The 25,071-nt window shown below is 36.1% G+C and overlaps 6 protein-coding genes across 8 annotated transcripts; 1 reads left to right on the forward strand and 5 right to left on the reverse strand.

Annotated features, from left to right (window-relative positions):
* Positions 1-1,437: 1,437 nt before the first annotated feature.
* On the reverse strand, positions 1,438-2,195 carry LOC9329176. Its single transcript, XM_021011144.1, is given in 2 exon segments — positions 1,438-2,111; positions 2,113-2,195. Coding segments are annotated over 2 exon segments (684 nt in total). The 3' UTR covers positions 1,438-1,510.
* Positions 2,196-2,493: 298 nt separating this feature from the next.
* Positions 2,494-5,168, reverse strand: LOC9329177. Its single transcript, XM_002893070.2, has 3 exons — positions 3,987-5,168; positions 3,678-3,901; positions 2,494-3,601 (listed from the first exon to the last, which is right to left on the reverse strand). The coding sequence occupies exons 1-3, from the start codon at positions 4,959-4,961 to the stop codon at positions 2,962-2,964; spliced, it is 1,839 nt and encodes a 612-aa protein (XP_002893116.1). The 5' UTR covers positions 4,962-5,168; the 3' UTR covers positions 2,494-2,961.
* Positions 5,169-10,694: 5,526 nt separating this feature from the next.
* LOC9329178 (WD repeat-containing protein DWA2) lies at positions 10,695-13,472 on the forward strand. Its single transcript, XM_002890345.2, has 13 exons — positions 10,695-10,820; positions 10,905-10,988; positions 11,099-11,231; positions 11,329-11,440; positions 11,574-11,673; positions 11,786-11,913; positions 12,111-12,180; positions 12,339-12,427; positions 12,528-12,573; positions 12,782-12,855; positions 12,945-13,018; positions 13,084-13,142; positions 13,254-13,472. Exons 1-13 carry the CDS (start codon positions 10,776-10,778, stop codon positions 13,293-13,295), a joined length of 1,056 nt encoding a protein of 351 aa, XP_002890391.1. The 5' UTR covers positions 10,695-10,775; the 3' UTR covers positions 13,296-13,472.
* LOC9326454 (uncharacterized protein At1g04910) lies at positions 13,401-16,497 on the reverse strand. Of its 2 annotated transcripts, none has more exons than XM_021013266.1 (9): positions 15,985-16,497; positions 15,839-15,901; positions 15,650-15,740; positions 15,422-15,498; positions 15,239-15,327; positions 14,964-15,147; positions 14,576-14,860; positions 14,157-14,488; positions 13,401-14,058 (listed from the first exon to the last, which is right to left on the reverse strand). In XM_021013266.1, the coding sequence occupies exons 1-9, from the start codon at positions 16,132-16,134 to the stop codon at positions 13,626-13,628; spliced, it is 1,704 nt and encodes a 567-aa protein (XP_020868925.1). In that variant the 5' UTR covers positions 16,135-16,497; the 3' UTR covers positions 13,401-13,625. The 2 variants fall into 2 exon arrangements, with proteins under 2 accessions (XP_020868925.1, XP_020868923.1); XM_021013264.1 differs by having other exon boundaries at positions 13,518-14,058; positions 15,422-15,540; positions 15,985-16,484.
* A 1,504-nt stretch (positions 16,498-18,001) lies between these two features.
* Positions 18,002-20,107, reverse strand: LOC9329179 (probable acyl-activating enzyme 1, peroxisomal). The gene is made up of 2 exons (XM_021011298.1): positions 19,812-20,107; positions 18,002-19,649 (listed from the first exon to the last, which is right to left on the reverse strand). The coding sequence occupies exons 1-2, from the start codon at positions 20,007-20,009 to the stop codon at positions 18,180-18,182; spliced, it is 1,668 nt and encodes a 555-aa protein (XP_020866957.1). The 5' UTR covers positions 20,010-20,107; the 3' UTR covers positions 18,002-18,179.
* A 52-nt stretch (positions 20,108-20,159) lies between these two features.
* Positions 20,160-25,070, reverse strand: LOC9329180 (gamma-tubulin complex component 5). 2 transcript variants are annotated; one of them, XM_021011296.1, is made up of 16 exons: positions 24,822-25,070; positions 24,483-24,743; positions 24,288-24,385; positions 24,021-24,183; positions 23,818-23,928; positions 22,653-23,651; positions 22,388-22,579; positions 22,209-22,308; positions 22,038-22,132; positions 21,672-21,866; positions 21,511-21,567; positions 21,361-21,432; positions 21,089-21,187; positions 20,822-20,953; positions 20,576-20,749; positions 20,160-20,490 (listed from the first exon to the last, which is right to left on the reverse strand). In XM_021011296.1, the coding sequence occupies exons 1-16, from the start codon at positions 24,951-24,953 to the stop codon at positions 20,368-20,370; spliced, it is 3,003 nt and encodes a 1,000-aa protein (XP_020866955.1). In that variant the 5' UTR covers positions 24,954-25,070; the 3' UTR covers positions 20,160-20,367. The 2 variants fall into 2 exon arrangements, with proteins under 2 accessions (XP_020866955.1, XP_020866956.1); XM_021011297.1 differs by having other exon boundaries at positions 22,388-22,540; positions 24,822-25,069.
* Position 25,071: the final 1 nt, after the last annotated feature.

The following is a 25,071-nucleotide window of genomic DNA, read 5'->3' on the forward strand; positions in this document are numbered from 1 at the left end:
AGCAAAGCTTGAGTCTTTCAGCACTAACCTGTGCTCTGATACCACTTGTAGAGGTTTTTAGCCTCTCAAAGGCTCAAGCTTTGTCTCATTTGTCATCAACACCATATTACGGAAACAAATCAAGTAAAGTATCGAGAAGAGGAGGAAGATAAAACAGAGCAAGATGAAGGAAGAAGAGGAGCACACAAAGGATTTGTTAACCCGGTTCACGGCATTAACGAGCCGCTACGTCCGGTTAGGATCGATAGATCCACAACTTCACTATGAAGAAGAAGGTATTACAAACAAGAAGCAACAAGTGACCCGTCTAATACCCTTCACTAGTACTTAGACTCACTCTGTACCACTTCCTGTATAACTCAGAGAACAACAATGACAAGCTTATACTAATACATGTTTTCTCTCATCTCTATACCTTACTAACTCTTCTTCTTAGATCTACATTGTGCTATTGCTCTCTCTCTCTACTCCCTTCTCCCTTAGCTTCTCTCAATGAAGATAAGCACCTATATATAGAGACAGCTAACTAGGGCTTCCTTGTGCTAAAACAAACCGCAACCCTTTTGAGAACAAACTGACAAAACGGAGAGGCTCCCCTTTGTGGTCCCAAAAGTATCCCAACCCAACTTTAACTTGACTAGAGTTAAGCCTTGAGTTGCTTTTGATCTTCATTTGCTTGAGAAACAAGTTCTCATCTCCACAGGCCTTTTGTTAAAAGCCCAAAGAGCCGAATCGATATTCACACACACGCTTGAACTGAATCATCCGGGCGCTTGCCTGTCTGAAATGTGAAGCCGGAAGGTAGGTGGTGTACCTCTCTCTCTCTCTCTCTCTCTCTCTCTCTCTCTCTCTCTCTCTCTCTCTCTTTGTTTCTCTGTAATTGAGCATGTTAGGGTTATGTTTCTAGAATTCGGGTAATTGCTCCTTGGATTTATGAATCAATTTGATAATCAGAGGAACTGAATCAGGATCAGAAGCAATCCATCTTTGTTTCTCATACATTTTGATCAAAGAAATTTTACTTGTAGTTGTAATTAAATAATTCACACAGTTTTTATTCTCCAGTGAACTCCTTGTGAATGATTATATTTAGTTTAATAATGAGTTTAGGTTCTTGATCATGCACACTGCACAGAGTTGGTAAGACTCTATTGAGTCTTTTTTGTTCCTCTGTTTCGTAATTTGAAGATTTGGTTTCTGTTACTTCCTTCTTCTTGGCTAATTTGTGTTCTTGCCCTTCTCTTGGAGATTATCACTAGGTTATGTCTGTATTTCCACTGCTGTGTCTTTTTGTTTTATAACATTCACTTTTTGAGCAATAATAAACAATGGATGAGAAACTACGAGGAGATTCTGGCCAAAATTTTCTGGTTTATCTCTTTTTCTTCTCAGGTGTTTCGGTTGAAATAAAGAGAATCTGTGAGGAGATTACTTTTAAATATTTCTGTATTTGCTTAGAATTCTAATTTTTTACAGGTATATATCTGATTGCTGTCTTCCAGAAGTGGAATCAAACCGGAGACGTCTTAGCTGTAAGAATATTAAGAAGTGAAACTCTGGTCTGAATCAGTCGCCGGAAAATACACTCCAACTCGATCTCAAGCTCCTCAACAGTGATCTCTGCAGCCTCCAACCTTGTATTTGCGCTCTGCATCGCTACTTTGTCCCACGCATCATCAAAGCAGCAAAACTGCATTGTAAAGATGGAAGAAAATGACCCTATGCTCGGTTTTCTCTCGAGCCAAGGAACACACACGAGCGAGAACAGAGACTCAACCATAGTCACAATAGCTCTTCTCACTTCTCTCAAAACCTCAGCAACAAACAGAAGGTTCTGCTCTATGCTCTGCATCTCCATCATCCCTCTTCCTCCGTCAATACTCTTTAGACTATTTAAACACTTGAGCGTTTCCTTCTTGAGCTTGTTCCTATACTGATTATACGCTGCAATCTTTTCACTAAGGTTTGATCCATTACAGCGCAGAGTCAGTTGAAGATCTTGCAGGCCATGTCTCACGAGTGCCATGACATCTTTCGACACATTACAGACATCTAACATTATTAGTGAAGCTTCAGAGACTTGCTCGATCCAGTTCTCTTTCCCTTGTTGACTCTCTTGCTTCTGGACAGTGATCGAGAAGATAGTTTGCGCAGTCTTGTAGTTCTCTCAAACCTTCCAAGTCCAGTAGCGCCATTCGACTGAAACCTCAAAAGGGTATTGCTTGATGAGAGATTTGTGATTAGGGTTTAGTGAGATCTTGGGGTTACGCCCATAAATAGGGATTGTTTCAATTGGAGTTGAAGATGGATCTGAGGAGAATGAGGAAAGTACGAAGAAGGAACCCCGAGGTTAGTTTTTTTTCTTTTCTTTGCGAGTTGTTTTTTTTTTTTTTTGTACATACGTGAAGACATTAGTGTTGGAAACAGGTCATTTAGTTTACAAATTCAAACTAGTTGAAGTTAGTGGTATTTAGGAACCTTCCGTTTATGTAAGTGGCAATAGATTAGGGCCACATTATGGATTTGCTTCGATATTATTGTCTACATAACAAAACAAAAATACAATGTTAATTTAAATTATAATCGGATACCTTTATCACAAACCATGCATGAACCAAGCCAGCTAGTGTTTGTATTATCTGAACAAAACGGAAGAATTATTTATTTATATCTGAAATGTTCCAGAATTTTGTTTTTGTATTGTTGGTTTAATAATTTGTCGAATTCATCACCTGTTAAACACTAAACACAGAGTCATATCATATATGTATTGAATATTTATGATTGGAATGTACTATCTTATTGTTAAAGGTCACTAAAGGGGTATACATATAGATTATAGATATATGTGGAATGTCCATAATCAAAATTTTCAATTTAGTTAAATTCAAAACTCTTTCAAGAACACAGAAAATACATGATAGATAGCAGAACTGATGAGAACTAAAACAAACCCGTACATTACGTGCACATCAAGTCAAGTTCCTCATAAGTCTGCTTTGAGTTTGTAGCTAATTTCTCCATAGATTTGAATATCTGTTCCATGTTAGACTTCAGATTTAAACTCCCCATTAATTCAACAGATGGTACTGTCTTCATCTTCCTCTGCATCTTCTGCTCTTCCTTCTCTAACATCATGAGCTTCCTCTCTATATCCTTTACGCTACCATTAACATTCCTCTGCTCTTCCAATTCCATCCTCTGTTTCTCAACCTGACGGTTTACATGCATCAAAATCGTGTAAACCGCTTCGGTAAACTCCTTCTCTCCGTGTGATCTCTCAAGGGTTTGTGACCAAGTGTTAATAGCACCAAACAATGGTGGCTCTTCTGAGAGATCTGGTGTTGGTACTTGAGGTTCTTGCTTTAAATATCGCATTAGCCAACTGTTCAAAGCTTTAACATACTGAGCCTGAGCGTCTATCCAGTTGGACAGGCTTAGGCTCCAGTTCCTCAACTCCAGTTTCAATTCCATAGCAAGCTCAAGCTGAGATAAGTCTAGATTCTCCTTTATTGTCATCTTATCAAGCTTCTTAGCCTCTGCGATCACTTTAGATTGTCTCCTGTGACATTCTAGCATAGAGCTCCACATCACAGACAACCTAAATTGAGATACAATCAGCTTCGATTTCTCAAACAAAATCTTAAAAACTTATGGTAATGGTAGTTGCTTAATACCTGTGGATCAATTCTTTCATTTGGGACCAGAGCTCTTCATCGCGTAACTTGTTTATCGTCAGACAAATGTTGTTTATCTTATGGATAGAGACTCTCATTCTTGTAGACAAACACTGAACCGAAGAACGAATAACTTCAACTTTGCTTAGATCTGCACTTTTTGCTTCCAATCTCCTCAATAGTTTGTAGTTCTTCATGTGAGAAGTTCGGAGTTTCTCCTCAGCCTGTAAATAACAAATCAAAAGTCTTAAGGAACATAAAACAATTCGATAATTTTGCTACAAACCATTCAGAGCATTTTGATTATACCTTTACTTCTTGGTACAGTTTCTTCTCCCACATAAATAGTTTCTTCAGAGTAGATGAAAGATTATTGAAATCAGATTCTTCCACTGGTTTGGGATCAAATGGAGTCATCACCTTCTTCGTGTAGAGAATGTTTGAAGAAGGAAGAAGAACTCGAACATTACATTGATAAACAGAGCTTTTCTGGTAGTATCTGAATCTGGAAGTGTCGAACATCTTCGAAACATCATTCCCTGATTCTGAAGCTTTCTTGAACATTTCTTGCAATTGCTTTGTGACTTCAGAGAAATCTGATGAAACTTTATGATTCTTTGATTCTTTAGGAGCACTCTTCCTATTTTTCTTTGAGATTCTCAGAGTTTTCTTCTCTTCTTTTATTTTAATATTTTGGCTCACAGTAATCTTCTTCTTCGTCAACTTATCTTCTTCATGAAAACGAGTGGTCTCTCTATCTTTCAAATCTTTGGCATTCGTAATGTACGGAAACTCATAGTTCTCGAAGAAATTGATAAAATCCCAAGCGTAATTACTCGGAGCCGGCGGCGGTGGAGGCGGTGTTCTGGTGCCGGATTCGTATCTCCGGGAGTAAAACGAGTCATGATTAAGATTTAGTGATTCGAGTTTTGGACAGCTGAAAAGATCGCAATTCGTACCTTCATCTTCTTCCTCACAATCCGAATCGAATTTGGGAGGCGAATCGGAATCTGAACTGGTAACGGAGTGAGATGGAGAAGAGGATTCCGGCGAATACGTCTCCGGGGATTGGTCGGCTTCGGATTCAACATCTGGTGGAGACTCGACGGCTAGTTGGAAGAATCTATGAAGAGCAGGACCGACGGTGTTTAGAGAGAGGAGATAAGCTGAGTGAGCGTCGGCTAAGGCGTAGCTTCGCCGGAGAGTGTCTTCTAGTGAGTTGCAGCGGTCACGGCATAGAGAGACGGCCGGTAAACCGTCGAGCTTTGAGGGGGAGCAACCCATAACGGTCGTGGGGGAAGTTGTGGTTTTCAAAAGCTTGGATTTGTTGACATATATATAAAAAAAAGTCACGAGAAATAATTACGTGATTAAGGTAAGGTGTAATTAATATAGAATGACTAATTATTGGCCAACTGGAGACAGAATTACATTAGTGAGCAAATGAGTTACTACATTTTAAGACAAAGGATCCCAAATGCTGTGGCGGGATCCCCACTAAATAACGTCTTTTTTTTTTTGGTGAGAAAAATTATCATGGTTATCAGTTAAAACTGAAAAATAATCACTTAATTTCACATGTCAACAACTCAGCAAATTCCTTTTTCTTTTTTTTTTTATCACTTAATTTTGATCACACTTATTATTGTTTGGTTATAAACTTCTAATTCTCATAATCCAGTATGTATCTCTTATAATCCATATAGTTCAATATAGAATTTAGATTTGCATGCATTGTTTCCATTGAATGAGCCTGGATTACATTTGTAATTAGCATCTTGCCAAATTTAAACTAGTAAAAGCGCATTACATTTTCAAAAGGAAAAGCTCATATAGAGTGGTGACACTTCCACATAAATGATTATACGAATAATAGCCGTTTCTTTTCTTTTTTCTTGTGGTAGAAAGGACGTGCAACCAAACTTCAATCTTGAAATTACCCTAATTAATCATAATTAGTACAATAAACGTTGCAACTATTTTAATTTTCTGTTCACCATGAACATATTGCATTGATTGTTTTCTTGTTTTATTGAAACGTTGCATTGGTTTATTGTCGTTCAAATGACGTTTTTTTTTTTTTTTTGCAATGGAGGAACTATGCAATTTTCAACTCTGAAAATCAATGAAGTATAGAAAGTGGAAAAAGACGTGGTGTAAAAAAGTTAAAGCTAAAAAGTGAAAAGTTAAAATAAAAAAGGTTTGAGATTCAAAGTAACGTAAAGTATTATTATAATTTATAACGAAATCATGCTCTAAAAGAGTAAAAGTACATGCACATGTTGTAGGTACGGAACTCATATTTTAATCCTTTTTTCAGAACTCAAAACTCACGACTTTAGCTGCAAATATCAGTTTCTACTTTCTACATACAAATATTACAATTTTAACGAAGATATACACACATATCATTTTTAATCAGTATTTGTTCTAGTTGTAGCAATTTACTCACGACGATGGATATTTTTTCCACAAAAAGTTGTTCGAAAGTTTGTTTCTTCTGACTTCTATTAGATGAATGATTGGAATTAATCGGTTCAATGATAAGTCTGGAGAATAAAACCCTAAAATTCATGATTTTTTTTTTTTTTGATAACTACGTACCATTAAATTCTTGTCAATTACACTAACTTTATCTATTTATCTTAGATAAATATATAAAACTGAGCATGACCGAGCGTCTGCACACGTCATAACCTAGGTCTTCAACTTAAGTGTGAGAGTTGGAACTTTTTGAGTTTGGGGCTTTTGAGAAGATAAGACGAAGAAAAAAGCGAAAACTTCACAATCTATACTATATAAAATTCAGGGGCGGAGGGAGAGAAGATTCATAGGGGTCAATTAACCCGGTGAAATTTTTAAAAATAGTTGAATTTTTATATAAAAAAAATTATTGATCCCAATCCAATAAAACTATTGACCCCTATAAGAAAAATTTATGTTACAAACCCAATAATTACACTGTATTTATAGATAATATTAGCCTAATAAAATTTATTTTAAGTAAATCTACTACAATTAAACCTACTAATATAAACTAATATAATATTTTAACATTTATTTTGACCTGATCTAAAAACGTTTTACCTTCTTCTTCTTTCTTCTTTGTGTTTTTAATCAATCTTTGATCGTGTGATGGTGGAAACAAGAAAACATCTTTCACATCTTTTAGTATATCGACTTATGAAGCTACCTTTTATGCATATTTTAGAAGAAAAAAAATATTTTGACCCCGATGAATAGAGTTTCTGGCTCCGCCACTGATAAAAGTCGAGGCTATAAGTTTCTGAGGCCGTCCACGTGGAATTTTAAACGACCAATCGTGGTTGCACATGTCATTAATTAGCATTTTTAGCTATCATATTAGTTAACATTTTTTAATTATAATATTTTCTATATTAAGATATTTATGAAAAGGAAAAAACAATATATATGTAAAGAAGAGAAATGTCAAATGTTTGAAAAAAACATATGAAAATTTTTGGGTTTAAAATGAAAAGGAAAAGGCTAATAATGAAAAGGAAAAATTCTACTTGACAAAAAAAGGAAAAAAAAAAAACAAGAAGGTTTCTAAATGCTAAAGCATTGGTTTTATGTATAAATATCGTTCTATAATTTAGAATGGAATACAGAAAGAGAATAGTTTATATTCTTGAAAAAAAAGGAGAGCTTAAAGAAGAGGGTCTAGGTTTAAAGGATGAGCGAGATGTTATTTTTTACTCTGACCATCAAACTGAAGAAGCAGCTCAACCTCAGTTTGTAGAAACCTTTGAAGAAGAAGATCTAGGTTTTGACTTTGGGGATGAACAAGAGCTTAACTTTATCTATGAAGAAGCAGTTCCATCTCAGCTTGGAGAATTTTTTTTTTTTTTGAAACAAAACCTTGGAGAAGTTGTTTCATTCTACGGGTTGTCGCGCTTATTGGTTGAGAACGATGTTAGCTTTGACTTTGATAATCAAATAGTGATGTCGTCGGTGAAAATGACATGTAAACTATTTGTTTGGAAGAGTTTGACTGTGGAACAACCGAACAAGTATTGTGACTTTACTGTGTGGACACGAGTTTGACGAGGAGTCTTATAGTGTGGTGTGTGAGAAGTCATGCCTGTCCATTGTGTCGACCAATCTCGATTTGCTATTTTACAAAAATCTAAAATATAGAAAATTAGTAGAATCTTAAAAAAAGTTAAGTAGTGATTATTTTGGGATTTTAATCGACCTATCTCGATTTGCCATCTCACTAATTAACATTTTTTGTCATCTCATTAATTAACATTTTTTAAATTCTACTATTTTCTATATTAATATTTATAAAAAAAGGAAAGAAAAAATAATATACATGTAAAAAAGAACATTGTAAACTTTTTAAAAACAACTTATGAAAATAAAAAAATGTCAAATTTAGTTATTAGTATATATAAAAATTAATTTCATAATTCGAGTTAAGAAAATTTAAACAAGTGAAATGTAAACTTCTTGAAAACATCATATGAGAATAAGAAAAATCTCAAATTTAGTCAGGAGAATATATAAAAAAGAATTCATAATTAGAATTAGTAAAATTCCCTCATTCTTAAATAATGTAGTTAATTGGAATTGGAAAGATTTTAAAAGACAAAAAAAAATATTAAAAACATTATAAGAAAAATGTCAAATTTAGTTAGTAGTACATTTTTTTTTTGGACAACTTGTTATTAGTACATATAAAATGCATTTCATACTTAGAATTAGGAAAATTTAAAGAAGAAAAATGTAAACTTCTTCAAAACATCATATGAAACTAAGAAAAATCTCAAATTTAGTTATTATAATATATTAAAAATAATTTCATAATTAGAATTATGAAAAATTTCATGATTCTTAAATAATGTAGTTAATTGGAATTGGAAAGAGCATAGAAGACAGGAAAATTATGAAATAATTTATGTAAAAGTTTTTTTTTTTTAACTTAATATTAGATGAAGAAATATTCTTAATTCTAATGTAGTGATTGAGGGTATTTTAGAAAATTTTTGTCGGATATTATTGTTAATAGGAAAGTATTATAATTTATAACAAAAATGTCAAATTTAGTTATATACTACAGTTCATAATTAGCATTAGGAAAAGAAAAATTTAAACTTCTTCAAAACACCACATGAAAAATAAGAAAAATCTCAAATTTAGTTATTAGAATATATAACTGGTAGAAATTTGAAGTTGTTTGAACAAAATGAAAGATCATTTTATCACTTTGTGGCGCTTAAAATAATTACAAAAGATATTTGTTAGAAAACATATTGAAAATATTTTATTGTGTAAAACAATGTAATAAAAAATTAAACGAAAAGTTTTTTGGCAAGTAATTATCTTGATTTGGAATAGTATCTTTTTATGATAGCATAAAAATTTCTAAACATATAAAGAGCTCCCATTTTGATTAAAATCTATAGTTACTATGGCATAAAAATGATAATGAAGATAGTAACACCAATATGATATGACTTCAAAGACCAATTAGTACCAATAGAGGCTAATAAATCAAGATGATTAAAAATACAAATATATTATAACACATAAATTATTGACAATTGTTAATCAACTACATTTTAAATTTATGTTATAGTTTTCTTAGTTGTGTATTTGAAATAGAAATATAGGCTCAATAGTAATTTAAGAAAATTTAGAGACTCAAACGCTATAATACATCATATTTCTAATACGTTTTATACTAAAGTTATTTTATACTAAAATTATCTTCAAAACTTTTTTTACTATAACAAATTAAGTTTTAAACAACATTAATGATACTAAAACTATAAATAAATGAACATTTATGTTTGAAATAATAAAAAAAAAACATTATAGTATTTTTGCATTAATTACTGTATGTCAATGTATATTTATATAAATGAAAATTAAGGCCAAAAATATATTAAATTAATCAATAAAAACAAACCCCCGCGTAGCGGGGGGTTAATATATATAAAGAATGCACGAGGATCTTTATAATTAGTTCCTAAACCAGCCCATCTCTTAAAAGAATTTTTTTTAACTATATATTTGGGTGAAACAAAAAGAGTGGAATGTTTCCTTTTTGGGGATGGTGGAGATCCACCTCCTCAAATTCTGTCATCTTATCACTACTTTTCTTATTAGGATATTCCCATGCGTATTATATTTGATTCAACTAAACATTATTCCATTCAAGAATTACCCATATTAACAAAACGACGATAACTTTAGAGTCTTACATGAACACGAAGAGGCGCATTGGGCTTTCGACAAAATCAATAGAAAAAGACACTTATGATCGTACAACTTTTGTAAGTGAAATGGTTAATAATCTCGTAGTTAGGAGTTTTCTTATGTTTGTAGTTTCTGTTTTATGTACATTTCATTTTTAACCAACTTATTAGCTGATAAGAGTTTAACTAATAGTCGTTGTTTTAATAGGCAGACCTATTGTCAGTTTTTTTTCACGATTTTCTTACTTTTTGGTTAACAAACATTTCATAGTCGTCAATTTTGATGTTTACTGCCAGGCTTGGAAAAAATACTCACAAAAACAAACATCATTTTTAAGTAACGGTCATAATATCATGAAAGCCTCAAGTACCTTGTCTCTGTGTCTTTACTAATACGTTGTAACAAACGTAATGATAACATTCTTTTCCTGATGATGGATTCATGATTTTATGCTTTTTTTGGGTGATCAAACAAACGTTACAACGTTCTAACTATGACCGGGCCTAATAGACATTTATGGGAGTCTAATTGGGCTGATTCCTTTGAAAACCCCTTTAGGTAACCTGACTAGAGATATTTTTTTAGAAGTTTGTTTATGAACTACTTTGATCTGTTATAATTTTTCATTATTCTAGTTACTTTCCTCAATGATTTTTTTTACCTTCTACTATTAAACGTTTGGAAAATTTTCTCAAGAGTCAACAAGATTCAAGAGTGTGAAATTGTAACATAAATTAATTGGGCCTGAATATATTAAGTTAGGCCCATTAGTATCAACACTAACACGAAACCAGCAAAATCAAATTTCTCGGGGGCATCAGCTTCAGGTCGTCGTCTTCTACCTGAATCAGTGCGTCGGCTCAGGCGACAATGCAAGGAGGATCGTCGGGAATCGGATACGGTTTGAAGTATCAGGTGATTCATCATCTTCTTCCTCTTCAGATCTTCGTTAATTTTCCTTAGTAAGATTCTTTAAAGACGAAATTCATTTGTTTTCAGGCTAGATGTATATCGGATGTGAAAGCTGATACGGATTACACAAGCTTTCTCACCGGAACTTTAAGTTTGAAAGAAGAAAATGAGGTGAACCCATTTCTTGATTGTGATTTCTTCTTCTGTTTTAAATTTCAATCGGGAAGATACTGAAGAAAGTTTTGTTTTTTTTTACCTCCACCATTTGAGATACTTTTAAGGTTCATCTTCTTCGTTTGTCCTCTGGTGGATCTGAGCTTATATGTGAGGGTTTGTTCTCTCATCCTAACGAGATTTGGGACCTTGCTTCTTGCCCTTTCGATCAACGCATTTTCTCTACTGTCTTCTCCACTGGTAAATCAGTTGCAAGAAATTAGAGATTTTTAGTAATCTTTTCGTATTAGCCTTTGCTTGAATGTGTCAAAAACTCATAATGGTTTTATCCGTTAAGGTGAATCATTTGGAGCAGCGATTTGGCAAATTCCTGAGTTATATGGTCAATTGAATTCTCCACAATTGGAGCGTGTTGCATCTCTTGATGCACATGTTGGTAAGATTAATTGGTGAGTTTATGATCAAAACGTTTCAGCAGTCTATTGCTAACAGTGATGTTAAAGTGTTAAGAACTTATTTCTTCCTTTTCCTCAATCATTTACTGAAGCTGACTCTCAACTTCTCTCTCTCTTGTGGAAACAGTGTTCTTTGGTGGCCTTCTGGAAGATGTGACAAGTTAATCAGCATTGATGAACAAAATCTTTTCTTGTGGAGCTTAGACTGTTCGAAAAAGTCTGCTGAGGTGATTTAGCTACGAGGATATTGCGACAACCTCTTTTTTTTTTGTGCTTTTTTCTCTCATGTATTTAGATCTTTCGTAGGGTATTTCGGTTAACAGGTTTCGGTTTCTATAGGTTCTATCTAAGGATTCAGCTGGGATGTTGCATTCTTTATCTGGTGGAGCATGGGATCCACATGATGTAAATGCTGTTGCAGCAACTGGTGAATCATCTGTCCAGTTCTGGGACCTGCGTACTATGAAGTATGGTATCACTGTTAATATCCTCTGTTCCGGCATGCAATTAGGAAGTTTTACGCGTTGGTTTTACTCACAGACGTTATTACATGCTCTCATGGGGGTTTCAATGTCAAATTACTGTTAGTTGCTTTTGGTTTTACCTCCTCACATGAACCCATGCTATACATGTTGACTTTCTCCATGTTGTTTGCCCAACGAAGGAAGGTTAAGTCAATTGAACATGCTCATGTACGCGGTGTTGATTACAATCCCAAGAGAGAACATATACTTGTAAGACTCCTCTCTTGTACCTCCAAAACAGTACGAAGTACTCTATAGTTCGTATCCGAGCATTGAGCTGAACTCATTGTTGTGGAACTCAACCTTTGGTTTAGCATAAAAGTATTATCATATCTATGCTGTGATAGATTAAACATTCGGTTATGTAGGTAACTGCAGAGGATGAATCTGGCATACATGTCTGGGATCTCCGGAAGGCCAAGGTTCCTGTCCAAGAGCTTCCTGGTCATACACACTGGTATGTTTGCTTCTGCTTCCTTTTTAAAACTTTTTTTTACAGGAACCAAGAACTTGATCCTTGAATTTGTGCCTTTGTATGTTTTTGTCAAATTTTGCAGGACATGGGCTGTCAAGTGTAACCCTGAGTATGATGGACTGATTCTGGTACTCTACTCTCTTTCTCCTTTGTTCTTCTTAACACAATCAAATCGTTCCACTTGGTAGCTATGTATGCCAGTCGCAGTTTTTAGCTGAAATGTGCAGTTTTATTTTTGGTACATCCTACGGTTTAGCTTAGAAAAACAAAGCCTCTGCTTTAACTTTGCACACTTATAATTTGTGTCAATTCTGATTCATTCAAGTAAATATACAGAGCGCTGGAACAGATTCGGCTGTCAACCTGTGGTTTGCTTCAGCATCATCCAGTGATGACAAAACCTCAGAAAGGTTATTTCAAATCTCCTAAACGTCCTCGCACCCATGATTTTCATTTTTTTCCAACACTGTTTTGATTTCATTGTTACCATATTTCTCAGTCCTGTGGAATCCACACGACAGCGTGTGAACCCGTTGCTTAACTCATACACTGACTATGAAGACAGTGTCTATGGTAAAATCTCTTACATCTTACGATTACCATTTTATCTTGTGAACTAAACAATACTTAAAACACAGGCCTTGCTTGGAGTTCACGTGAGCCTTGGGTTTTTGCATCATTATCATATGACGGAAGAGTAAGTAAACTTTCTCTACCCCATATACTCGCACAAGATCAACCTAAACTTCATTTAAAGAGCTTGGGGGGGATTCATCTGATTATTATCTGTTGCGTATATAAATGTTAGGTCGTCATCGAATCCGTCAAGCCTTTCCTTCCAAGAATATAGTAAAAACTCAGCATCTCTTTTGCTCTGACCCAGACAGGACCCATCTTTTGGTAAAGAAGTTGGCACTATTGTATTTGAAGCAATGTACTTTTGACACAATCTTTGTGGATCATGATGTATCTATCTATCATTCACCCAGATTCTTTCGGTACCAATATTCAGTTGCTTTGAACTAAACAGACTCAACGACTAATTCTTATCGGAATAAGTAAGAAAATAAACTGGAAAAAGGGGTCATTCTTTCTCGGATTGGATTTCTATGTACAGAAGATATTGATGAGGTATATGACCACAATAAAAAGTGGATTTTGAATCCTTCTTTTAACTGAATCAATCTGATAGCATTTCTTCTAGCTCAGGCTCTTCTGAAACAGATAATGCATCATCATAATCTAATCTCGTACCATTATACAATCCTCTGTCCTGTAAATCAGTTTGGTCTTCCTCATAATCTGTCTCTGACGACTCTGCATCTTCATCTACATTCTGTTCATCATCTTTTTTGTTTTTCTTCCCAAGTTTTCTCGAATCCATCTTTCCCGCCTTTGCCTTAGCATCGGTATCTTCGCATATACAAGCCGCTGGATTCTCATGAAACTCACCTCTTCCGGCTCGTACTTCCTTTGGCTCTCCCATGAATCCTCTCTGAAATGTTCTGACTCTTGAAGCAAACTCCTCCCAAGTAGTATTCTCTTTGCTCATAAACAACTTGTATAGCTTTTTCGCATTTGGCCTAATTGTCGGTTTATGTCCAAAATATCTCCTACATAAAACCAAGAATCACTCAACACAAAAAGTTAACAACTTTGAAAACAGAAATGAAGCAGAAAGAAGAAAGATTAGCTTTGGTTAATAAACTACCTTCGACCGGCTAATATTCTCGCCATGTTTCCGTTATTGTTGGTAACGAAAACATCGCTTTCATCACACACAAGGAAATCAAGTGCAGCCATTCGTGAAGAATAAGAAGAAAATGGTTTTAACTCCATTTTTGTAGCTATGGTGTCTTTTGAATAGAAATGTGGGAAAAGTGCTTTCAAAGGAACCAATGATTTTTCTCCTCCATATACTTCACCTGATGCAACATATATATGAACATCACTTCCATATCCCAAAGCTCTAAGCATTAATCCAACTTCTTCTGGTGTAAGCGGACATCTTCCTTGTCGCCTTTGCTTTTCGGGGTTATTTACCTGCAATGCGAAATTCGTAATATTTAACTCATTAAATCCAACAAGAAAAAAAGAAGGCCTTTGCACAGATAAGATTTATATCCATACATGTAAAGTTTTCCATCTCCTTCTGATTGTTCCTAACTCTTTCTTCTCCTTCTCACCACCACCATAGTAACATCCCGAGAAGGCGAGCATATCAGGTTCAAACCTTAGATGTAAAGCAATGAAGTGCTTGCTCTTTTTCCGCATTCTTCGGACCAATTCGTTACCCATTTCAAGAATTGGATCAGTGAACTTAAGCGCATGATAATTTACTCTACACCTCAGCTTCTGCAAATCTTCTCTCAACTTGTTTGAGAGTCTGTAATCAAATCTATTCAATTCAACTGCCTGAAACAAAGAGTTACATGACCAAATCATATATAAGCATCATAGAGAAAAACCTTTAGATGCTAAGAAGCGTAAAGATTGAGAGAAAAACAAGAAAACTTACATGCCTTTTCTGAAGAACAGGTAACACCCGATTGATATAGCATTTCTCATTGCATTTTCTCGGTACACGCATTCTGCGAGGGCTCCATGTTTGCCCTCCTTTCTGTGGAAGTTTCTCAATGATTTTGACATCTTTTGAGAGAAATGATATAAACCAATCGACATCGAAAATGTTCGAGAAGTCACTGCATATATAAAAAGCATAAAGTAAGATGTTACTAAGATGCATAATATTTTGATTTTTACGAACGCTTGAGAAAAATCCTTAGCAAGAACCTGGCATCTTTCCAGTAGGATTTCTGGTCCAACTTCGGAATAACAAGCGTAGCATTTAGAATCCGTGCAGCAACAACAGCATCTACAATCTGAAAGAAGTAATTACATTGTGAAACTCAGAACAAGAGTTAAGTAACAACAACAAAAATCACCATAAAACCAGAGGAAGCTAAAGGAACTTACTCCAGTCCGTTGTTGGTTTAAACCACCACTAGTAGCAATCGCCAAGTATCGATCATTTCTAGTAATTGCTTTAGCATCTGCAGTAAGAAAATCAAAATGTAGTGTGACTAATAAACCTCCTGAAAATTCAACACCAGGCTGATTAGCTAATTGCAGAAACATTCAAGCATTCTAAAAATAACACTTTAAAAACCAAAATTAATTTAAAAAGTAAAAAACTTTACACACTTGGGAACTTGCTGCTTGCATTACAACAACCATAAAAGAATTCAGCATTCCATGAACGCCAGATATCACGATCCAATTTCCCTCCACCTCTCTGCTTCGTTTTAAAACAAACACAAACACAAAAGGAGCCAATAAAGAGAGATGCAACAAACAAATTCAGACTTTGCAATCAAATTTAAGAACCCTAACCGGAACTGTGAAAACCACTGGTATGTTCTTCTTCTCATCATTGGTTCCATAGTGAATCTGCTTCTGCAATTAAACAGATACAATGGCGTTAAGAGACAGAGATCAGAATCTCATCATCAACAAGTCTATAGAGCGAGAGAGTATACGGAGATGCGGCGATCGGAATCATCAGGAGGAGGGGAAAGAATGGAGAGAAGAGCGAAGAGGATGAGGAGAGCTCCAGAGACGGCGCAAATTAAAGGGAGGAGAAGACGGAGACGGTTGTAGTAATTGTAGCGCCGCCGCTGAAAAGCCATTGAAGGCTATTACACGCGGCGCTTTTGCCTTCGCCTCTACGCCAGAGAGAGAGAGAGAGACAGAGACAGAGAGATTCCAATGGAGACAAAAACAAAAGTCTTTCTCTTTAAGAGTACACTGGTTACAGAGATTCAAAATGAAAGTATGTCTGTTCTGTTTTATTTGTGATTCTCCTCTGGTTTTTCACGACATTTCCATCACCACAACAATCATTGTAGATTCTCTCTTTCGCTTCAAGATTGAATTTTTATATACCAGAGACAGATAAAGAGAAAGATTGAGAATTTTTTTTTGTTATTTGTTTTGGGACAGTTCTTATAGATTTCTGGGCTCTGAAAGAAATGAGGCACCGCCTCCAGCACTTCGTTCTAAGTTCTAACAGCTTTATTTTATTTTTTTTATTTTTTAATTATTACTCCTTAATTAATTAATTTCATTGATTGTTTTAATTTTGGTGATAAACTATGAGCTGGATTTTAAGAATCTTGCAAAATGAAAGTTTTTCTATTTGTTTCTCTATTTCGTTTTGATTGTTAAATTTCCTGTTTTGTTTAATTTTATACTTATCTAGACATTATTTGTTACTAATAATTGATTTTATCTAGTTTAGCATTTTGTGAACTCTAACCATCTTTTTTTGACAGAAGAGCAAGTTGGAAGCTATGTTATTCTAAAATCACTTAAGAAACCATTACTGTCTAAATTTCCATAATGGTGTAAATATCACTCTTTGCTTTACATTTGTTATCATCCCTATTTTTTCATCTTTATATTAGTAAAAAGAAGAATATTTTCAAATTACTATTTCAGTTATTAACTTTTTGCTAAAGAGTGTAAGTGAACAATAGCGTGAAGTGCGAAAGAAAGTATACTCTTTTTGTCTGTCTTTTATACCAGTTTCTGTTTACTTGGTCTTGTCACAATCGATGAACATAAATGGTGTGAACCGGTTTGAGAATTCTTGCATCCCTACTCTTAACCAAAATCGGAAATTAATCTACGGTTTGAGATCATCTACTACCATTCTACCTATGGTCTAACCGAGTCATGGTCCGGTTTAGTCACGTTGGTTTAAGCACTCGTATTAATTGATTGAGCAAAAAGATAGTTCACACGCAAATTGATTAGTAGATGATTAAGTTTATCTTTACGCGTTCACGGAATGATTATTTCTTGTTACAACTACAAGTTTCACCATGTGAACAATAGTGTTTCAAGTGTCAACCATAGGGATGGATGGAGACTTATAGCAAGTTCACTCATTTCGTTGCAATGTTAACATCTACTTTTCGTAAATACTATACAACGTTATTTGTTAGACTGTTAGGTGGTACACAAATTTATTTAGTGATTATAAGTTTTGTAATTATATATTTTGTATCACATGCATCCATAAATATGAAATATACTTTTCAATTCATTGAAACATCAATAGAATTTTGCATTAAAATTGAAAATATCATTGAATTATTGAAAATGATTATGTAGAATAATCAAACTAGAGAGTAAATTAAATTTCTTATTTATGATTTGAAGGGTAAAAAAACATACAAATTGATTGATACCAACCTCTTAAACCGATTTAGGGAAGAAGAAACAAATCGTAAGAAAATCGATTTATATATTGTACCATGTCATGAGTCATGACATGTATGTGTAGAACAATACACGACTTTCTAACAACAGTAGTACTTTATTTAGCTTTCTTAAAATAGTCGAAATCCAATAAACAAATTCCAGTAAAGAACAACAAAAAATAGATAATTAAGAGACAATGATCCAAAGATTGATTCCCTTCAAAGATAATATAGTAAATATATATCCATCCACTTGCCACAGATCAACTCTAATCAGTAATCAGAATGCTGGGGATCTAATTTTCCGGAATTCCAATTTCATCCCGGTTTTATTAATTTCAGAAACATACAACTTGGTTTAAGTTTTCCATTCCGGTTTAGCTTAGACACAAACATGACCTTATACACAGTAATCAATTTATAAGACATCTCATAGAGATTGGAAGTAACAAAAAGAGCTTACCAATTCATAACTTGCTTCTGCCTTTCTTTGATATGCTTCCCAAAGCCTTAGCCTTGGTCCTCAGAACAAACTTCTGAACTTTTCCGGTCGATGTTTTAGGAAGATCCTCAAACACGATACTCCTCGGAGCCATATAATGCGGAAGCCGGTCCCTGCAATAGCTTATAAGCTCCTCCGCGCTGGCCATAGACCCATCTTTAAGTTTCACAAATGCACAAGCAGTCTCACCCCAATACTCATCAGGCCTCGCAACAACAGCTGCTTCAAGAACACAAGGATGAGTGAACAGAGTAGACTCGACTTCAATCGAGCTAATGTTTTCTCCTCCAGAGATTATAATGTCTTTTGATCGGTCTTTCAGCTCTATGTATCCGTCGGGGTGTTTAACACCTAGGTCGCCACTCCAAAACCAACCTCCTTTAAAAGCTTCCTTGGTTGCTTCAGGGTTCTTTAAGTAACCATTCATCACTGTGTTTCCCCTGAAGACAACTTCACCCATAGTCACACCATCAGCTGGCAAAGTTCTCATGGTTACAGGATCTTTAACTTGTATTTCCTCGATCCCTATATGATTCACGCCTTGCCGGGCTTTCATTTTTGCCTGTTCTTCTCTAGGCAAAGAGTCCCACTCAGGTTTCCATGTACAGATGGTGCCTGGTCCATAAGTTTCGGTTAACCCATAGGAATGAAACATAGAAAAGCCCAACTCTTCCATCTTGTAAATCACATGAGCTGGTGGCGGTGCAGCACCGGTTATAAAAGATACCTTCCCGGGAAGCGATTTCTGCTCGGATTCAGGCGCATTGATAATCATATTCAATATTGTTGGCGCACCTCCCATGTGAGTCACCTTATGCTGGGAAACATTATCGAATATAGCCTTGGCCGTCACATTCCTCAAACATATATTAGTCCCACCAATTGCGGTAACACCCCACAATAAGCACCAGCCATTGCAATGAAACATGGGATTAGTCCATAGATAAGTAGGCGATGAGTGCATTTCGTTGAGTAAAACCGCAGCCAGAGAATTCAAATAAGCACCTCTGTGACTATAAACAACACCTTTGGGACTTGAAGTGGTACCTGAAGTGTAATTAACAGATATAGGATCACACTCATCGGTTGGTCGTATAACCTCGAAATCCGATTTCCCCATCGCCACAACATCTTCGTATTCCATTATATCCTCCTCAGATCTCTTCTTCCCTGAAACAGATTGAGTAAGAGGCTCTGGGACCAAGACCAAAATCGGGACCTTGTCACCCTTCTTCGAGAGGATTTCACAAGCTCCTTGAGCAATTTGGAGAAACTGATGATCTGCAAAAATCACTTTTGTCCCTGAATGTCTCAATAAGACAGCTACAAGTGCAGAATCATGACGAATGTTGAGTGTACAAAGCAAAGCTCCAGCCATAGGAACACCAAAATGCAACTCAACCATAGCTGGAATGTTTGGGGCCAACACTGAAACCTTGAGAATCAGAAAACGCAGCAAACTAAGTTTCGATTAAATTGAAATCCAAAATTATCATCGATCTACGAACACAAAAGATCTCCAAATTGCATGGGATCAACAAAATAAACAAGCTAATAAGGAAAGAAAAGGCAAAATCGGTGAAAGAGAGCTTCTGACCACATCTCCGGTAGAGATTCCGAGCTGGGAGAGAGCGGAGGCGATTCTGACGCAGCGGTCACGAGTCTGGCGCCACGTGTACTTGACGGAGCCATAAACGACGGAGACTCTGTCAGCGTAGACGACAGCAGATCGATCGAGGAAGCTGATTGGAGTAAGAGGAACGTAATTGGCCGGAGATTTGATAGTTCCCTCCATTTTCTTAGTTTTTTTCGCCGGAAATGTAGTAGCTTTAGATTTTTTTGTCGTATTATTTATGAAGCAAATGGTCTATTTGATTTTTGCAATCAGTCTATAGTGTGTGTGGGCTCTAAACAGAGACACACCACATGGCACATGTATGTATTCATTTTTTTTTTTTTTTTTTTTTGGAAAACACATTTTACAAATTGAATTTACATATCTAATTAAAAACAGTGGCTTTGAAAGGCACTACTACTATAAAAGAGCTCAAGAAAAAGCCTGAGACTTGGTGAAGAATGGCGAGACCATCCAGCATTTGAGATTAGTTCAATGGACATCAGATTTGGCAGTCCAGGTTCCTGGACGAGTTGGTCTATGATCCAGAAACAGTCATTAAGCTTCCAGTGTCAGACATGTAGTGATAATTGTAATTGATTCTGGTCACCAAATCTGCCAGATGAGGGAAGTGTCCCACGTTCAGCTTTGAAGTCAATACCTGTGAGTTCCAATATACACATTTATTAAACTGAGGAGACAAGAAAAGAGTACACAGAATTTTAGATAAAATGGAGTGGCCTTACTCTAAGGAGGAATGCAATACAGTCCTCAAATTGTTTCTCAATGCGGTCTATCTCCATTTCACATCTAGCCTTGATAGCTGAAACTGCTCCACCGCTGCTCAGCGTCTGTTGTATTGAGTAGAATTCTAGAGCTAACCCGAGAATCATGTTGATCCGACTTGCGATGATTACCCACTGTATACAGAACCCACCAGATACTTAGTTTTTACCCAAATATTTATTATGCATATAATAATGGTCCATTACCAGCTTTTCTTGAACCACAAAACATTGCCTCTGAATCGATAACAAGTACGTCTCATGTACATCTATCACCTCATCTAGAGACCCTGCTTTTACCATAGCTTCGCACAGTTCACGCCATGCAGTGTGATATACCTGTTTACAAAATCCAGTCAGGCCTAATAAGATTCAAGCTATAACATCAACTTTCAATTTTGCAAAAACACTTGCACCCACTTATAACAACGCAAATTAATACGGTAATTATAACAATTCAGTATCAGACAATACCCTGTCCATTACGTATTGATGAAAAGCATCCACAAAATTGAGGAGCTTTTGTTCCAGTAACCAGTGGTGCTTGCGGATTTTTGTTGCAGAGCCTTTACCCTGTAATACACAAACACCAAAGTCACTAAGTTTATCAAACTAAACCTCATTATTATGATTCCTCTTTACATTACGTATATATCAAAAAACTAATCAGGCTATCTGAGATTGGATTTGGATGTCAAATGAAGCAGTCTTAATGGAAAGAAATGAGTTTGAGAGATATCAAAGACCTTCCACATCCACCTTCGTGCTTTATCAAGCACATATTTTGCTCGTTTGACCTTCAACAAAAATCCCATCACCTGTTTTCATTTAAATAATTAACACATAGAACAACACACTGTTTCCCCACCAAAATTAGCTGGATGAGAAAGGCTCACCTGGTTATACTTCTTAATGGCCTCACTGTTCGCAATAAGCTCTAGCGGCCACGGCACCTTAAAAGGAAATTTGTTAAGATCTTTAAATGCCCATAGCTGTAGCACATGTAATATGCCAGTACGCTGCAATTGGGTGTAAGACTAAATGCTTTTCTCTACACCTTGTATGTGAATTTGAGAGACTCAAGGCAATCTATCCCAAAATTGTTAACGCGGCTTTTACGAGTTGAAGAACGGGGTTTGACTTCACCCTTGTCATCTTTGTCTCTGTCCAAAGACCCTTCACTGGAAATAGATACCACCAATGCATCAGGACTGCTTAACAACATGGCATCAGCTGAATTTCTAATAGATTCCTGTAAATAACCATTACAATTTTGAATTAAGTTTGTTTGTATGAACACGATATACCGCAATAGAAAACAGGGATACATAAGCAAAAAATAAACAAACAGAATCTGTTTACTAGAGATAACTATAATGATGAGAGCAGTGTTTCTAGAAAGAAGTTCACCAAACGTGGTTACCTGAAGGATTATGTTCAACTCAAAATCATCATTTGATGACTCTCCCTTGCTCAGTCTATCGAATATGACAGTCAGAAAATGCTGCAGAAGGTCCCCTGAAAAATTTAAAGGATTTATTAAAATTCCAGTTACGATCCTATTGCCAAAGAAGTTGAAGCACATAAAACGTACCTGAACCTAACAAGTAAATGGCACGCAACACCGCAAGTTCGTGCATCAATTTCCAATCATTCATTAGTTTTGACAAAATCACTTTGCCAATGTCGTCCACCTACAACACGCACAACTATCAGAAGGTAAGTATGCATGTCGTAGCAACAAGTGGCAATGCAAAGCTTACATCACAGTACCTGCCTCCTGATGTAGATTGTCAAGCATTCTTGCATTATTACAACAGGAAGTGGAGTATCCCTTGGCTCTGCCTTAAGCATCCAGCTGAGAACTCTGGAAGGAAGTGTACTATTCTTTTGGAAAGGTAGAAATTCTGACATATGGAGCTTCGGCTTTTTTGTTTTGTTTTTGTTGATCACAAATATTTCAAACTAAGCGATCAGAAACTATTGCAAATGGGACAAAAGTGAAGGAATGGGCATAAAATGATCAGTATCTAAGTACCTGGAATGACGGAAGCAATGTGGGAAAAGGAAATAACGTTTCTAGAATTTGGGTGTCATCCTGATTAGAAAGATATTCAGATCTACCGAATTGGAACCCAAATTTGTAGTTTGTTCCGGTCAATCCTGTATCTGCCACGCCAGATCCCTCAAAAACAGCACTCAACAAACTCTCATCATTTAACGAGGGTAGGCAATAGTTTTGTGATAAGTTCAAGACATTCCATGCATTCTTATTCCTCTCAAGATCCATTTTAGATACTGAAACAACAGGGTTTTCATGACAAAACAACCGCTGCAACACCTTTTCGGCAACGAGAACATTTTTCTCGTCTTTAACATGACTAACATAACATGGACTCTGGAGTTCTGATTTGGCGTCTATAGATCTTTTCTCTTGCACAGCACCAACCAACAACTTATACCACATTCGGTCTGAGTATGTGAGAGCTGAAATATCTCTATCACCTGTGCCATCCACTAGCCTTCCACTTATATATAATGGCAAAGTTGGAGAAATCTCCCACTCATCTGTCTCATCTTTCCACAGGTATCTAGATACATGATCACCATGGCCTATGAGACCAGCAAGTGATAGACAGAAGATTTCAGACAAGGCTAAGTCTGCAGTGCTTCTAAAGCTGTTCCTCCCAGCCAGGAGTATGCCACAAGCCGAATTCCCAAAATCATTTTGCCCATGGTACTGAATCTTTCCACACTTTTCTGAAGACGTAGAAGGAATATGCCGCATCAGCTGCAGTGACTTTCCAGCAGAAACAATCGACTTACAGATGTCTTTTATGAATAGAGGGCATAACACCCGATTATTCTGCTCTTTGTCTTTGTCAGAAACTGAATTGGAGTCATTTCCACTCATTCCTTTCTTTTGATTTAGCGAAGTTACATTTGATTTTGGACCCAGCACCCTCGTCAACAGATAGCTTTTCTCCCAAAACTCTGCATCGCTAACGGAGACAGATTGGTTGGCTGAAAAAAACAACTGCGAAGAAACAAAAGTTAATCTTCACCTCAACTAAGAATTTCATCATCATCAAACTTTCAATTTGCTAGCCTTGTAAAGAATATACTTTGATGTTGGCATAAAAAAGATAGAGGAAAATTGTTGAAAACCCATGGACCATAAATACAACTCCAAGAACACCTACCTCTTCAAAAGGATCATCAAGAGTTCCTTCAAATAACCATGAATCCAAACCTTCTACATATGGCAATAAACTTCCAGCAAATATTTGCAGCAGCACATGAAATCCTTCCACCTGGTCAAAATATTTTCAATAATCCAATTAGAGAAGTGAGCAGCAACAAAAGCAAAAAAAAAAAACATAAAACTCATGAAAACGGCCACAACCTCACCACCTTGGACAAGGCATACTTCATCCAGCCTCTTGTAAAGGTAATCAAGAACGTGGACAGCAATTTCAGCGGTTGAAATAGCTGAAGTCGACTCAAAATACGCATGAGGGATCGCACCTCGTACAACTTGGAAAAGATATTCAGCACCTGAACACAGACTAGCAAAAAGAAAGAAGAAAAAAAAAGGTGAAGACTACTATAAAATATAGTTCTTGAACCGAGAAACAGCATCATCGATATAAAAATGACTTAGGCTACACACCTAGATAAAGAAGTAGTTAATCCCAAGAGAGTTGGAGTGACAGCAACATTAAAATCGTTGATCTTCACTTCCTCATTCAAAGCAATATCTCTGAGTCTCTGTTCGAATGCCCAATTGTATATCAGTCTCAACAAAACAAAGGTTCAAGAACAAGCCAAATAAAAAAACACGAAAAGGGAGTTGTGGACTACTTGCCTCAAGCCAACCAGAGACAGAGTTCGAAAATCCCATTAAAGTAGGAGGAGATCTAAGAGAGGTATTAATTCCAGCAACAATAGACTCCACAAGCTTCAAACATGTTGCGGCATACAAAAATCCAGCGAGAAGGACATGAAGGCTTGGCTGAGACAAATGAGAGACTCGTATCTCACTTTTAGCGCGGAAAGTTTGTTCCTTTTGGTCCCAGAAAATGAAGGGACTTGAGAAACCTTGCAAAGCTTGTAAGAGACCTTTCACCTAAATCAAACATGCGGAGAATAAGGGTTGAATTGCGTTGACGATAAGAAACTGAAGAATAAGTGTTTGCGGCATTACCAGATCGGATTCATTCACGCTCACTGAAGGAGGAGTTAGTTCTGAGTGTGTCCAAACTCTGCGACTGCACATCGCTCCTGGAATTAGGGTTTCTAAGCAAGCGCGATCAACTCGAAGCAACGACTCGGACATCACTGTGAATTTTGGTTTTCCATATCCAATTGTTAGGAGGGAAATCGAAGAAGCTTTGATGCGGATGAATTTGAGAGAGAGAGTCGGTGAGAGTGTGAGACTGTGAGAGCCAGAGCAA

The sequence above is a fragment of the Arabidopsis lyrata genome (assembly GCF_000004255.2).
Source record: "Arabidopsis lyrata subsp. lyrata unplaced genomic scaffold ARALYscaffold_1, whole genome shotgun sequence".
Classification (NCBI taxonomy): Eukaryota; Viridiplantae; Streptophyta; class Magnoliopsida; order Brassicales; family Brassicaceae; genus Arabidopsis; species Arabidopsis lyrata.

What these genes read in the sequence shown, in the direction of transcription:
- LOC9329177 (XM_002893070.2), bottom strand. Translation starts at nt 4,961, where the DNA reads ATGGGTTGCTCCCCCTCAAAGCTCGACGGTTTACCGGCCGTCTCTCTA. An exon ending in AACTGTACCAAGAAGTAAAG is followed by an intron (nt 3,902 to 3,986) that starts GTATAATCAAAA and finishes TGTTATTTACAG; the next exon opens with GCTGAGGAGAAACTCCGAAC. An exon ending in ATGAAAGAATTGATCCACAG is followed by an intron (nt 3,602 to 3,677) that starts GTATTAAGCAAC and finishes ATCTCAATTTAG; the next exon opens with GTTGTCTGTGATGTGGAGCT.
- LOC9329178 (XM_002890345.2), top strand. Translation starts at nt 10,776, where the DNA reads ATGCAAGGAGGATCGTCGGGAATCGGATACGGTTTGAAGTATCAG. An exon ending in GTTTGAAAGAAGAAAATGAG is followed by an intron (nt 10,989 to 11,098) that starts GTGAACCCATTT and finishes GATACTTTTAAG; the next exon opens with GTTCATCTTCTTCGTTTGTC. An exon ending in GTTCGAAAAAGTCTGCTGAG is followed by an intron (nt 11,674 to 11,785) that starts GTGATTTAGCTA and finishes CGGTTTCTATAG; the next exon opens with GTTCTATCTAAGGATTCAGC.
- LOC9326454 (XM_021013264.1), bottom strand. Translation starts at nt 16,134, where the DNA reads ATGGCTTTTCAGCGGCGGCGCTACAATTACTACAACCGTCTCCGTCTT. An exon ending in GGAGATGGAAAACTTTACAT is followed by an intron (nt 14,489 to 14,575) that starts GTATGGATATAA and finishes TTCGCATTGCAG; the next exon opens with GTAAATAACCCCGAAAAGCA. An exon ending in AGAATATTAGCCGGTCGAAG is followed by an intron (nt 14,059 to 14,156) that starts GTAGTTTATTAA and finishes GGTTTTATGTAG; the next exon opens with GAGATATTTTGGACATAAAC.
- LOC9329179 (XM_021011298.1), bottom strand. Translation starts at nt 20,009, where the DNA reads ATGGAGGGAACTATCAAATCTCCGGCCAATTACGTTCCTCTTACTCCA. An exon ending in GAATCTCTACCGGAGATGTG is followed by an intron (nt 19,650 to 19,811) that starts GTCAGAAGCTCT and finishes CTGATTCTCAAG; the next exon opens with GTTTCAGTGTTGGCCCCAAA.
- LOC9329180 (XM_021011296.1), bottom strand. Translation starts at nt 24,953, where the DNA reads ATGTCCGAGTCGTTGCTTCGAGTTGATCGCGCTTGCTTAGAAACCCTA. An exon ending in TTAACTACTTCTTTATCTAG is followed by an intron (nt 24,184 to 24,287) that starts GTGTGTAGCCTA and finishes TCTTTTTGCTAG; the next exon opens with TCTGTGTTCAGGTGCTGAAT. An exon ending in CACGAAGGTGGATGTGGAAG is followed by an intron (nt 21,188 to 21,360) that starts GTCTTTGATATC and finishes TGTGTATTACAG; the next exon opens with GGTAAAGGCTCTGCAACAAA.